The sequence below is a fragment of the Lycium ferocissimum genome, chromosome 7 (genome assembly GCF_029784015.1).
Source record: "Lycium ferocissimum isolate CSIRO_LF1 chromosome 7, AGI_CSIRO_Lferr_CH_V1, whole genome shotgun sequence".
NCBI classification, from domain to species: Eukaryota; Viridiplantae; Streptophyta; class Magnoliopsida; order Solanales; family Solanaceae; genus Lycium; species Lycium ferocissimum.
The window spans coordinates 48,370,376-48,384,594 of NC_081348.1; the positions used below are offsets into that span (position 1 = coordinate 48,370,376).

Sequence of the window (14,219 nt, forward strand, 5' to 3'; positions counted from 1 at the left end):
TTTTTACAGTTTTTTGACATATAAAATTGAGACCACCAAATAAATAGAACATTTATAACCACCCATCCTCTAAAGTTGAGAGAGGGACTCCTACAAAACAGCAATTTTCTCTCTTCTTAGACTTCATCACCAAGATTTTCATTCCCATCTTGTGCAACCTTTTAATTTCCCTTCTATACAAGTTCTAAAACTTCACTAGTATTTTTCAATTCATTTGTTGGTCTTGTGCCAACCAACAAAAGAGAAAAAAAAGGTACAAAAAATTAGAACACAATGACTGCTGCCTGTAAAAGTTTACAACATATATTTGAGAAACCATTGCCTGAAAATCCATCACTCATTGAATCCATTTCCTCCTCATGGAATCAGTCTAAATCTTTCAAAAATATAGATGACTCCTCCTTTACTGAGATTTTCGGCGAATTACATTTCAAAGAAAACAACTCTGTATCCTCGTCCTTGTCCTCGTCCTCTTCCTCTTCCTCCTCCTCATCTGGTTCATCTTCATTTTCTTCTTGCCTCCCTCTGTCTTCATCATCTGTTTCATCATCATTTTCTTCTTCTTCGTCGTCATTTTTCCTTGATGCAATTCACCAATCTGAAATTGAAGGGCTAGACAATAATAAGGACAAGTATGAAAGAAACAAGAGCCCTATTTCAAGTTACTCTCCAACTGTTAGCCACAAGAATAAACAGGACAGACATAGTGATAGTTTTTCATCAAGAACATCGGACAGCCTATCGATGTGCACAGAAGGACTCGGATTCGAGAGCTCTGATGACATTGAGGACCTAATGAACGATTTGAGCAACGAAGATCTTCATCATCAACAACAACAAGAAGAACGAGAACAAGAAAAGTTGAGTAGAACGCGCATTCCCTGCAGGCTAGAGAATCGAGTGATTTTCAATCAAGATTATAATTTGAAGAGATCAAGAACGAAAAAGGGGTTGTCATTTCCGCCTCCCATTTCTTGCATAGGGAGAAGTGGGAAGCCATGGGTTTGCTTCAAATCATTTAGGGAAGATGGAAGGTTTATTCTTAAAGAAATTCGAATTCCCACTCAGGAATTCTTGCATGCATGCAGAGAAGATGGACGTTTGATGATGCATGTTATTCAATCAGATGATGAGATTGTAGACGAAGATGAAGATGAAGATGATGAAGACGAAGTTTATGATGATGATGATGATGATGAACAGAATGTTGAAGAAGGAAATGATGATAATCATGACACAAAGCATGTATAGGAGTTGAAGATCATTAACACATGCTGTTTTTGCTTCATAGTTAATTTTCTTCTCTTTTTTTTTTTTTTTTTTTTTCCTTTTCTTTTTTGTTGAGTCTTTCTATGTTCCAAAGTGGCAGGAAACCTGCAGGAAACCTCTGTTTTTTTTTTCTTTTCTCAGCAAAATCTGCAAATAAAGAGAAATTGCCCAACAGAATTTTTTAATTCCATATTTGGATGTCTTTTACATTAGATATTTTTTTATGTCCATTTGCTTAAGAAAAGGGCACCAAGAGAGTTGAAGAGTTGGTCTTGGAAAAAAGCGAGAGCAAAGTTCATAACAATAATCAATTCATCTGAAGGAAACCAAATTGATTGTTAATTTTTTCAGGTGGTATAAACGTAGTATTTTGGTCCACTAGACCTAGAAAAATCCAACAGGCAATTTGCACGATTACCCTTCATAAGGACTGGTCTTTAGTTTTGGCCCCTCACTTCGCTGGTCTTTGATTTTTGCCTTGGCTTAAAAAGGTGGCCGAGTATATCCCGAGTTTCTATGAACCTATACCTATTCAGGTGAAGTTATATAAAACCTATGCCCGAGACGGCAGACTTTTAGTTATGCTTTAAGGCAAAGTTTGCTTACGTATAAAAAAAAAAAAGTGACTTTAGGCAAAAGCCCCGCCTTGCGATTTTTTTTTTTTTTTTTTTTTTTTTAGTTGGGGTTCGAACCCGTAACCTTGTAGATTTTTATTACTTTTTTCGGGCGCAAAAATTAAAATTAACAATTTGAGGGCCAAAAATTAAAGACCACCCCGAAAGAAGGTCAATCCACGCAAAAAAATGAAATGGGATCTGTTACCAAATTTTTTTTTATTTTTTTTTAAAGTTTTTAAGTCATATACACGTGCGAAAATATTTTTACATTATTGATGTAGCTTAACTTGTTATAGGAGGTAACTTACTATATTTTCCAAGATTACCAATAATACTAATGGTAAAGAAGTCTAGGTCCTAGCACCCAAAGATGTGACCTAATAGTTAATGAAGTGGAAAAAGTATCAAGAGTTCTTAGGTTCAATTTTTAATGGAGACAAAAATACACTAAGTGTTTTCTTCTCATTTATCTAAACCTTGATGGGTAGGGCTGGGCGTTTGGTCGGTTCGGTTCGGATTCACAAAGTCGGTTCGGTTTTTTGGTTTTCGGTTTGTAAAAAATGGAAACCGAAACCGAACTAAAATAACTTCGGTTCAATTCGGTTTTTGCAATTTCGGTTCGATTTATTCAGTTCGATTTCTTCGGTTTAGATATGGAAACTTTCCCACAGCTACAAGTAGGAGTTTGGACAATTTCTAGCAATTTTTAACAAACATAAGCTAAAACTAGCTACAGGTAATGGGATGGTAAGCTCACAGGAAACAGTACAAACAGAGAAAGCAACTAGCGCTACTGCCTACAAGTGAGATTACAGTAAGAAACTAGCTACAGGTAATGGGATGGTCTGGGTCATGGGAAATGGCAGAGGAAGAAATTGCTACTAGTGCAATCTTATATGTTAATGATATATGGCTCATTGTTATTACATGTTCTTTGACCAGTAGTTAACAAATGTTAAATGATATATGTCTCATTGTTATTAGTTTATTACTCATGGGCAGAAATGAACCCAATATATTAGTAATTGTTATGTATATACGTTTCATGAAAAATATGGATTACTTAAAATTCGGTTTTTCGGTTTAACCAAATTAAAATTTGCATAAACCGAAAACCGAACGGAATTGTTGAAATCCTATAAATTAAAACCAAACTGAACCGAACACATCAAAAAACTAAAACCGAAATTAAAAAAAGTTCGGTTCAGTCGGTTTTTTCTGTTTGAACCGAAATATGCCCAGCCCTATTGAAGGGCAGGGTCATCTAATGATCCGATGATAAAGTTTCAAAAGACCTAATGATCAATACTGCAGTACCGTGTTGGTGAGAAGTAATAGGTACCTTGTAAAATCGCCGAGATATACACAAATTGGCCAAAAGTGAATTGTCTTGATAAAAAGTACTAAGTGACTTCTTCTCATCTGCCTAACTACTTGTGCTTTTATAGTTTATAATATAAATCTTTTATACCACCTAACTTAATTGACGTACAACGACAGGTAACTCTTCTTAGTGAGCTTGTTATAGTCCATTATAAAGAATCACATATAGATACCTTTTAAGTGACTTGATTTCATAAATATCTTTTAAACCATCAGCGGGTAGAACTTGAATTAAGAGAAAATGTGCATAGGGAGGGGTGTGTGTGGGGGAGAGGGCTGGGGGGGGGGGGGGTTTATGTGAGACAGGAAGAGAGGTAGCTCAAGGGACACATTCATCCTATGTTTAGATAATAATGGATTGCAAAATATCTGTCACCCAACTTTTTTCCAACCGAAAGCATATGAATATGACCTAAAGAAGAAGCCACCTATATTCTAATTTCTATAGAGACATGTAACAGTCTGGATCACTAATTAGACATCCTCAAATCTACTTATGTCCTTAGGATAAAGAGAAGAGACATTATTTTGAAAATAGCCCCACGTGAGTTGACCAAACAAAAAAAATCAGTTTATCTCACTATCATAATGTAAAAATGAAGAAGCGTCATTACATTTCCAGTCTCAAACACACTCAAATCAGTATAACAAACAGAACACTTTCCCTCTGATAAGATACTTGACAATCATGATGTCCTTTTCAAGCAAAGATTGGTTTTTGGTATTTTTTGGATGAGAAAAGATAACACTACACAGAACCAAAGAGAAGAGAATCATCACTAGAAGGGCAACCACAAAAGAGGAATTGTTACACAACAATGGCTCCCAGTAAAATATTTGTTTGACTGAGAGGAGATTCCTTTCAACAAATTACAGAAAGGGGCGGTTTTCTGTTTTTGGTCCTCCTTAACAAAATCTTTCAAAATTGTCTATGTTGCTGATCCGACATAAGTTTTTCAATTTTAATGTGCACATAAATTAGTTTTGCCTATGAGATTAGAGTTCCGGACATATCAAGAAGTTACAAGTGAGAAATTAGTGTAACATGTTTCCTATTAGATAGGAGTTTCAGTTGTATTGACCTGTGAACAGTTGAGAAACACAGACAATTTTTGCATGTGAGGTCGAACTTGGGGCCAATTGAGCAGATTCACTGCATTAAAATATCCCGAACTCCTGCATATAAGCAACACTGATTTATGCTCACAACTTATGTCCAATTGCAACAAAAGTCACTTTCTATATATTTTCCGAAGTGAGGCTAAAAGTTCAAGATCACCACTTACGGCCATTCTTGCAAATCACCAACTCTTCTAGACACGAAGGGCTAGTAAGCAAAAGGCACCTTTAGCCCTGAAGTTATAGATGCTTCCAATGGATGCTCTCAATCACTTCATGGAGCATCATATGATCTAGAAAAAATGCATTTCTATAACAGAGACAGGATAAATTAACTAAAGTTCTCTGAAAACTAAAAACAATCTCCTCCTACACAGAAATAATCTTTCATAAAACAATAGATGACTTGCTGCTAGGCAGATCATATATGTGGCCACGGTGCTTCCAAGTGGCTGTAGCAATAGGATCATTCATTCCACGAGAAATAATTCACAAACTAGTTAGAATGGGATTAAAACCAAAAACTAAAGTGACAATCTTAATTGAAGCATAAAGATGTGGTAAAGCGCATTGGACATACCTTCTTCAACAGATGGCTCTAGAACAAGATAGAGGGGCCCAAAAATGCAACTATCCTATCAATATATCAAGAAAGTGATAAGATGAAGATATTTGTGGACCGCCACAGAATTGAGAAATTGACATCCCAAGCTTTATATCTGGAAATGGTTCTTTCAAAATGAGATCTTCCAGAACAGACATACACCAATGAAAAGGAATACAAATCGAAGTCTCACTGAGAGTGGCAGAGCCAAAATTTTCACTAAGAGGGTTCAAAATATGAAAAAGTAAGCATACAAAGAAGTTAAAGGGAGTTTAACGTCTACTATATATACATAGAAAATAATTTTAACCATGTATAAACAGTGTAATTTTTCACCGAAGGAGGTTGGGATGAACCCCCTCGGCCCTTCCTCCCTCCGCCCCTGCTCATTGATCAATATGCTCACTACTACTTGAATGTGACAAAAACTATCAAAGTTGCACATTGATGCTACTGATAAAAGATTGCGAGATTTTGAACTCCCGCAAATTCCGCCATTCATTACACAAAGTGTAGCATGTGATAGATTACAGAGAATAACGAGTTACATTACAACAGAAGTCAAATACAAAATTCTCATTTTAGTCCTCATTTTTTATTGTCATGATTGGGGAAAAAAAAGGCAGGAGAAACTGCAGTACTTGGACCGGACCATCTTGAATCACTTGGCTAGATTGCTGCCATCTAATGTCAAAAGAACCTTATATAAATCAGGACGCCGATCACGATACACCCCCCAACTATGCCTTTTAGACTTGATTTTGTCCAGATCAAACTGTGCTACAAGAACAGCTTCCTCTTTATCACCAGCAGATGCTACCAACTCTCCGGTGGGCCCTGTTCATTTTTAACCCAGATTCACAAATCACAGCCCCTTAAAAAACAAGGCAATAGATGTTTATCGTTTATATAAAACTATAGCTTTCTGTCAGGCTTACCTGCTATGAAAGAGTAGCCGTAGAATGTTATCTCACTATTCCCATGCTCCGTCTCAATTACCTCCTTCCCAATGCGGTTTGAAGCTACTAAAGGTACCTAAACACAACAAAAATTAAGGTCACCTAAAACCCGACGGAACAAAAATGAATCAAACCAAAGCAGCATTTTCAAAATCACCTTCTTGGTTTTGGTCTTGACAAATGAGAACCTACACTGTTGAGTTTGGTTTATGTTTTGGCAATCAAAAACCATAGAAAAGAAAATTGAATCGACTTATTTTTCTACATGTTGCAAATAATTATGAATTTGAGGAGTATGTGTTGCATATAATTTTTAGTTCCCTTTCATAAATAAATTTTTATGTTTCACTTCTTATCCTACATTAATTAACTTTCATTCTTTTCAATATTTAAGAAGATTATTTGTATGAGAAAGTTTGCATGGTTGGAGGAATTTCTTTGCTATATTTTACTTGTCATATTTAGGTAGTAATTGTTCAAAGCCTCTTATATTAAAGATGTGGTTTTTCCTCTTCTTGTTCTTTTCTCTTTTTTTTGGCTTAAAATTTACTATCAACTTAAGCTGTTGTATTTAATACCTTGGTTTGGTTTTGGTCTTAACCGTTGAAAACAATAAGGCAACAACTGGAACCTCCAATGTTAGAAGTCTACTGGAAAGACCATTCTTTTGTGTATTTTCTGGACTATTTTGCTTTGAGAATAAATAGAATCATTTTTCTAGAATCAAGAACCTTTGTCTGCTCAATCTGTTTGTATGGTGTAACAAGAGTATATTAGAGAACATGGACCAGTATATGGACTTTTTGGATTCTCTTCGAAATTTGTAGTCTGTTGCACTTGTAGAGACTGTCTGTTTCTGATGTAATATGGTGTACTTTCTTCGTACCTTCTAGCAATAATACTTTTACCTTATCAAGAAGAATCTACACTGAGAATGGTGTTACGGTTAAGAAATGGCTAATTACAACGGCACAGGTGCATCTGCATGTTGAAAGATCAAACAAAAAATATGAATCCAAATGGGGCACAAAACTAATGTCAGCGATTGACCTAGAGTTCTGGAGAAGAAACCCACTAAGCTATCCCGGTCATGTCAACACGAAATTCCTTTTTGACTTATCATTCTTAACAAAAAAGTCAAATGAAAGGGGGGAGGAAAAAAAAAAACTTACCACATTAGCTCCAGCATGTCCTTGCATCACCCTCCTCCAGTGATCCCGAGAATCAAGTCCATCATCTTGAGGTTCAGAACCAATTGCAGTAGGGTAGAATAATACTTCTGCACCTTGAAGTGCCATAGCTCGAGCAGCCTCAGGAAACCACTGATCCCAGCAAATTGCTGGAAAGAATTTAATAACAGTCAATACTATCTCTAATGTATCTTCTGTGTTTACTGTATTTTACAACATGGGAATCTTTGGCCTCTTTATTAAAAAAATTGAAATTACAAAAGGAAGCCTGTGTAAGTAACTTTTGGAGATTTAACGTTTTTGCCACAGCAGCAAATTTTAATATTCTCCTATTTATCCAAATGTTCATCAAAGGTAGAGAACATAATGAAACACAAAGAACAACTACAAAAACAAATATCTCTTACCAACTCCAATATTTGCATATTTAGTCTGGAACACCTGTTTACGAACACCATAACGTCCATGAGGAAGGGGAAAGCAGAGAAAGATCACTATCACAATTTCGTAATAGGACTTCAATATTCTATACTCCTTACCTTAAAACCAGTGTCACCAGGATTGAAGTAAAACTTTTCCTGATAACCTGCAGAGAGAAACAACTAAGAGGATGAAAAAGGAGTATTAAAGACAGTGCTTCAAGGAAATCTAACAGAATAATGACAAGTAGCACAATGAATTAGGAATGTTCTTCCAAGTTTACTAACCAGGTCCATCAGGAATATGGGACTTCCTGTAAAGTCCAAGATCTGTGCCATCAGCATCAATAACAGCCACAGAATTGTAATGTGCATTATTCGCCTCTTCGAAGAAACTAACTGGTATAACTACTCCCAACTCCTTTGCAAGCTTCTGCATCCTACAAACATGCACATAAAGAAAATAAGTCCAGTTGTTATTGGAATCTTGACATTTATGCTAATGGAACCGGCTACAGACACCTGAAGCAATCAGAATTCTCACCTCACAATGGTTGGATGCCCCTGATATGGTTTCGCCCGATGAAAGAACTCCTCCTTTTGTGCTTGACAAAAGTAATAGCCCTCGAACAACTCCTGAGATGTAAACCAGAAAGTACCAATGAAACTAAACTGCAGACATGGCACCTGAATACCAAATAGCTTCAAAAAGTACAAGTTCATAGGACAACGAACTTCAAGAGCATCACCCTGACTCCATAAAATATCATTTGAAACTCGAAAATAAGAGAAGCAATTTCCTAAAAATGTAGATGTAAAAAGGATACTGGAAATTTTTTAAGATAAAAATTTGAGTCATGGTATGTAGAAAATACATGAGACGAAGTTTGATTTGATTGTCTAGCTTACGCGCATCAAGATTAAGCACGACTGCTAAACGCTGAGCTAAACAAGGATTAGTTGGTAAAATAATAGGTCAGCTCAAATTGATCTGACAACTCATCCTTATGGTAAACACTCACATACAACACAACTTTTTACCAACACCTACATAACATTGTCAACACCTTGACTATAAATCCTGATCTTTTTGTTAGCCTCACTCCCATGGATACTTATAGTAAAGGAAAATGATATTAAATAATGGAGGACTAGACTGCCCCAAATAAAGATTCAAGAAAACCAGTATATACTGCTGCATTTATAATACTGTAACCAACACTACAAATGTTTAAATCACTTTCATAGCTTCAACCGGTCTCAAATTCAATCAGTCACTACGTTACTCTTGTTCAACCTCGAAACCTCATTAATGTGTTATGATGAAACTTTGAAGTAAACAGTCTTTGGTCAACTTAAAGGGGAAAGATTACTGTCAAAAACCCTTGGTAAGATCTAATTACTTAACGGAGGAACCGGAATATTTCCAATTTTAACATTCTTCTCCGTTCAGTTTAGCTAACTTCCCAATCATGTTCTCTTGAATCTAACAGCTAAACCTGATGAACATTTCTATTTCAAGGCTGTTTGAAGCAAGTTGAACCAAGTCAAGTACCAAAACATATTCAGAAGATGCCTCCAGTCTGGAACAGAAGCGGCACAGATTTCTTTAACTATTTTGTTACGCATTAGCATGAGCAATAAAGTAGACAAGAGGAAATTACAAAAATTTACTCAAATGGTCCTTGAAGCTTAGAGGTAAGTTTATCTTCGTCCTTGCAGTATGACTTTGAGCATTTAATCCCTTAAGTTTTGATGGCAATCGTTGGTCGCTTTTTTAAGTTCACAAAAAAGTGCTTTTGCTATCAGTTAACAAGCTCCATTAGATGTGATGGAATGTTAGCTGCTCTGCTCATGGTTGTTCCATCCAAAACCACCTCCCTACTTCAGCAATTATCCTCAATTCTCACATCTGTCCATGGAAAAGAGCGAGTAATAACAGGACAAACTTGTTGTGAGACTATGAAATGATCCCGCACTCTGTTAAAGACCTGCCATTATTCTCCATCCTTCCTGGCCATTATACTTGCTCTCTCTGCATCCAAACGAAGTTTCCACGCTTGCATTGTATGGACCAAGAAGCACACAACAGCTATGAAGGAGCTAGGAATCATCAGGAACTTTCAAAACTATTTCTGGATAAAGCTTTAAATGCAAAAAATTGGGGGGTGCAGGAGAAGGAAATGATTAGATTAAGCAACCGAAACATAAATCAAGTGGAGAAAGAGACAGAGTTTTTACTTTTTACATAACCCATACGAAATATATTCACACAGAGAAAAGAAGGGTTGACAGGACAGCCCAAAGAGGATAAGATACAGGACAAATAAGGAGAATCATCATCCTACTATAACTGGTCAAAGAAACTTCAATTCTGAATATCAAGCCTTTTGATTTCTACTAACTCCTCTCGACTCACTTATCAGGTTCTTCCTTTCTGCCTCCCTTATCTCAGCTTATATATTATTATGTGAAAATTCTTCATCTGGTTGTAACATGCTTCGTGCGTAGTATTCATGAAAAATACTTATTTTCACTTAAAAGTTTGAACATTTGCTTATTCTATAAGTATAATGGTCTGATATATAGTTTGTTCTTTATCTTGTTCTCCCCTTTTTTCAATAGGTCCCTGTTCTCTCTCTCTTAATGTTTTTGGGTTTAGGTTTTTTTTTTTTTTTTTTTTTTTTTGATGATAGGTCTTTATCCTGTTCTCTCTCTCTTAATGTTTTTGGGTTTAGGCATTTTTTATACTGTTTTTACTATCCTGAATAAAGAACAGTTCTCCACTAGCCAAGATCATTTAGCTGCTTTTTTGTTGGATTGGTTAAAACCATTCTGAGCTGAAAATGTTGAAGTAATTTAATATTTGGCTTGTTGTATTGTAACCTAGAAATGATACTGACAATCTCAATTGAACATGTACTTTCTATCCGCAGTTGAATTGACAGGACGTTAAAGAAAGATGCCTTTAGGACGAAATAACAAAGCTCAACTACCATTCTATCACATTTAACTGAGTTTGTTAACCGAGACCAAAAGCACTCAAATATGCTCAGAGTTATATTATATTGACGGAAATAGATCTACTCCCAAATTTGAGGACACTTGGATTAAGAACTGGAATTCCAATGGACGACTAGCCAAGCAACCCCAAGTGTCAGTTAACATGGATAACAAGACTAGCATTCCATTTTAGTTACGCCCTATCAATGCATAAAACAGGCCAAACGTCTCCGCTTCTCCAATCTATTAAGGACCACCAAAACTTTTGAATATAACTTTCAAGAGCCTCAGTGTAAGCTACCACATAAGGAAAGTAATGAGACAATTCAAGGGAAAACAAACAGCTCGAGAATAAAGTTGACAAAGCTGACGAAATGTTCTGCATCAAGAGAAATGAATATTGTAACTCGACAAATGCATTAAGCTTCCCAAAAAAAATATAGCTTGTGTAGTAGCTAGATATTCCAAAAATGAGGTGATCTGTTACCTGTATGAGGATGATATTTGCACCCTTCTGATGAGCAGCTCTAACCAATCTGCATCAAGGCGATAATCTTAGAGCCAGAACATATAAATGTCACCAAGAAAATAAAATAGTAGTTCCTTTTTACAAATCTAAAGAATACATAGATACTCAATGATTTTTCTTTCGGAAAAGGGCCAAATATACCCCTGTACTATTGGAAAAGGGTCAAATATACCCTTCGTTATACTTTGGGTTCAAATATACCCCTGCCGTTATACTATTGGTTCAAATATACCCCTCCTCCGTTAAGTTTTTCCAAGGTGGACATCCAATCCTAAGTGGCATTGATATTTGATGGGGTGGATGCCACGTGACATGCCACCTCAGCGCCCCTAACCCATTTACCCCTCCCCTCTATTTGTTCTTTCACCACTAAATTTCCTTCCCCTCCACCATCATTGCCACCATATCGTTCTTCCCTTCCACTCTTTTCCAACGTATCATTCTTTTGACCGTGATAAACTAATACAGTATATTGAAAAGCGAATTCGGATGTAGAATATTTTCCTACATTTTTTGTGTGTCCCCCTTTGTACAAGATCGATTTTATTGTTCGTAGTATAGCATTAATGTAGAACGCAATTAACAAACAGGGAGTTCTCGTGCAACTTTTCAACACCAATCTACCTGTTGAAAACCAAATGAGTAGCAAAACAGAGCTACTAGAGAGACATTTCAACAGTGTCTCTGTCACTACATTACTGTAATAATAAATTTTCACAGTAATTTGACATTGGGAAGACAATAGCCCAGGATTTGAACCACACTCTTGGTTACTACATTGCTACTCAATGATACCAAATCCCAACCCCCTTTTTTCAGTGAGCCAAAAAAGCTAGAAGCCTAAAATAAAAACTCAGGAAATTAACCTCTTAGATAACTTAAACAACTCTACCGGCGATTGAAAAATGAGGACAGAACAAAAATCTTCAACTTTTTTTTGTGAACCCTAAGGGGTTGTTGGTTAGGAGCTAAGTTATTCACGTATTGAATCCAGCATAAGTAATATACCATCCTTGGTAGCATTCTTTGGCTATGTATAAAATTCAACGCACCTAGTACATGAAACTAAACCCTGAAAAACTAATCTCTACATAAAAAATACATAGATTCCCTCATAACTAATCCTCGTATTACAAATACAAGCATAACTCTAACCAGCTACCAAACGACCCGTTAGGTGCTACATAGACGCTCAATGATGCCAAATCCCAACCCCTTTCTTCAGTAAGCTATAATAAAAAAAATAGAAGCCTAAAAACTCATGAAACAGGAAATTAACCTACTCCCTCTGTTTCAATTTATTTGTCTCGTTTTGACTTGGTACAAAGTTTAAAAAAGTAAAAAAGACTTTTAAATCTCGTGGTCTTAAACTAATAAAATGTGGAATGTTCCAAAATGACCTTTAATCTTGCAGTTTTAAACATGCCATAAAGAAAATTGAAATTAAAGTGTTGCCAAAAAAAGAAAATAGACATTTTTTTGCCTCATAACTAATCTCTGTATTTTTAATATCTGCATATCTCTAACCAGCAACCAATCAACCCCAATTGTATTACTGGAAATGAAAACAGATCAGCCAAATTGGGCATAAAATTAATCACATATACACAAAAGGGGCAATGAGAAAAAAAAAAAAACCTCTCGGCAGTAGCGACGTTTGTGGAGACATCGTCAGTACAGGCAAACTGCAAAGCAGAAACAGTGACCAATCGATTCTTCTCAGCCATTTTTGGACTCTTTGAAGCACAGACTGTGAGCTATGGGGGAGTGAAATAATTGGGACTACTATTATTTTTTGTCTGTGTATAAATAGTAATAGTAAATGACAAAAACAGTCCCGTATCTCTGTTAGTAGGTTCGAAATGGTCCCTTAAGTATCACTTGAACAGTTTTGGTCTTTTAAGTTTGTAAAAAATGAACACTTTTGATCTTCAATTAAATATTTATCGAACACTAAATGTTAAATTTAACCAAGACTGTGAAAAAAGTTCAACCTGAAGCACCAGAAATTTTTGTCAGAATTTCCAGAAACCGTAACAAGAAACTACTGGACAGAAAAAATAACAGAAATTGCAGCTCAAATAGTTGCACCAGACTCTTGAAATAGGCAAAAAGCATAAACAACAAGATTGTGTCCTCCCAAGTGTGAGTTCCCATTTAATATTTTTTATTTTTGCAGTTTTGATTAAATTTAATAATTAGAGTTTGGTAACTATTTTGTACTCATTTTTGGCAAACTTAAAGGATCAAAACCCTTCAAGTGATACCTAAGGGGACTATTTTAAACCAATTGTCAACGATAAGGGACCATTTGTCACTTTCTCAAAATAATAAAGTGAAATGAAGAATATTTAAAAGCAAAGGGGTAGGTGTGGGGAGATATTTATTTTATTTTAATAGAAACGAATTTCTCTTTAAATGAGAATAAATTTATGAGTTCTTTACTCACATGTTTTGGTTCCTAATTTTGGACTCCAACAAGTTTACTGAAGGGAATATCTGTCATTTTTCAGAAGTTGAAATTTACAGAATTGTAGATTTGTAATTGGATTATCTTTTTGCTCTGTTGCATTTTGTTATTTTGAAATAGAACTACTTTATTAATACTTTCGTTTCATTTGACACGGAGAAGTTTGCGGAGATAAATAATTGGTATTTTCTGTCAGTGTATAAATAAAAGGGCCATTAAAATGAAGAATATTTAAAAGCAAAGGCGGTAAGTGTGGGGAGTTGTTTTATTTTAATAGAAACGAATTTCTTGTAATAATGAGAATAAAAAATAAAAGGTCTTTACTCACATGTTTTTATTCCAAATTTTGGAATTCAACAACTTTATTGAAGGAAATTTTAATCATTTTTTAGAAGCTCGAAATTTATTGAATTGTATATTTGCAACTGGATTATCTTTTTACTAAGTTGATTTTTGTTATTTTAAAATAGATCTACTATATTATTCTTTTCGTTTCATTTGATGTGGATGAGTTCGACTACAAGATCTAATTTCTTAGTATTTTTCTTTTGTAACAACTTGACTACAAAATTTTAAACTTTTTTTCAAATTTTAAAAATTACAGAAAAGATATAAGATATATTTTTCACATTTAATTCTGAGACGGCAACTTGAGCA

The 14,219-nt window shown here is 35.3% G+C and overlaps 2 protein-coding genes across 2 annotated transcripts; one reads left to right on the forward strand and one right to left on the reverse strand.

Annotated features, from left to right (window-relative positions):
- Positions 1–33: 33 nt before the first annotated feature.
- LOC132065481 (uncharacterized) lies at positions 34–1,459 on the forward strand. The gene has a single exon (XM_059458895.1). It carries the CDS (start codon positions 274–276, stop codon positions 1,249–1,251), a length of 978 nt encoding a protein of 325 aa, XP_059314878.1. The 5' UTR covers positions 34–273; the 3' UTR covers positions 1,252–1,459.
- A 3,952-nt stretch (positions 1,460–5,411) lies between these two features.
- On the reverse strand, positions 5,412–12,877 carry LOC132065482 (N-carbamoylputrescine amidase). The gene is made up of 9 exons (XM_059458896.1): positions 12,731–12,877; positions 11,051–11,099; positions 8,105–8,196; positions 7,849–8,000; positions 7,681–7,727; positions 7,549–7,582; positions 7,124–7,290; positions 5,931–6,027; positions 5,412–5,829 (listed from the first exon to the last, which is right to left on the reverse strand). The coding sequence occupies exons 1-9, from the start codon at positions 12,817–12,819 to the stop codon at positions 5,654–5,656; spliced, it is 903 nt and encodes a 300-aa protein (XP_059314879.1). The 5' UTR covers positions 12,820–12,877; the 3' UTR covers positions 5,412–5,653.
- Between the last annotated feature and the right edge of the window lie 1,342 nt (positions 12,878–14,219).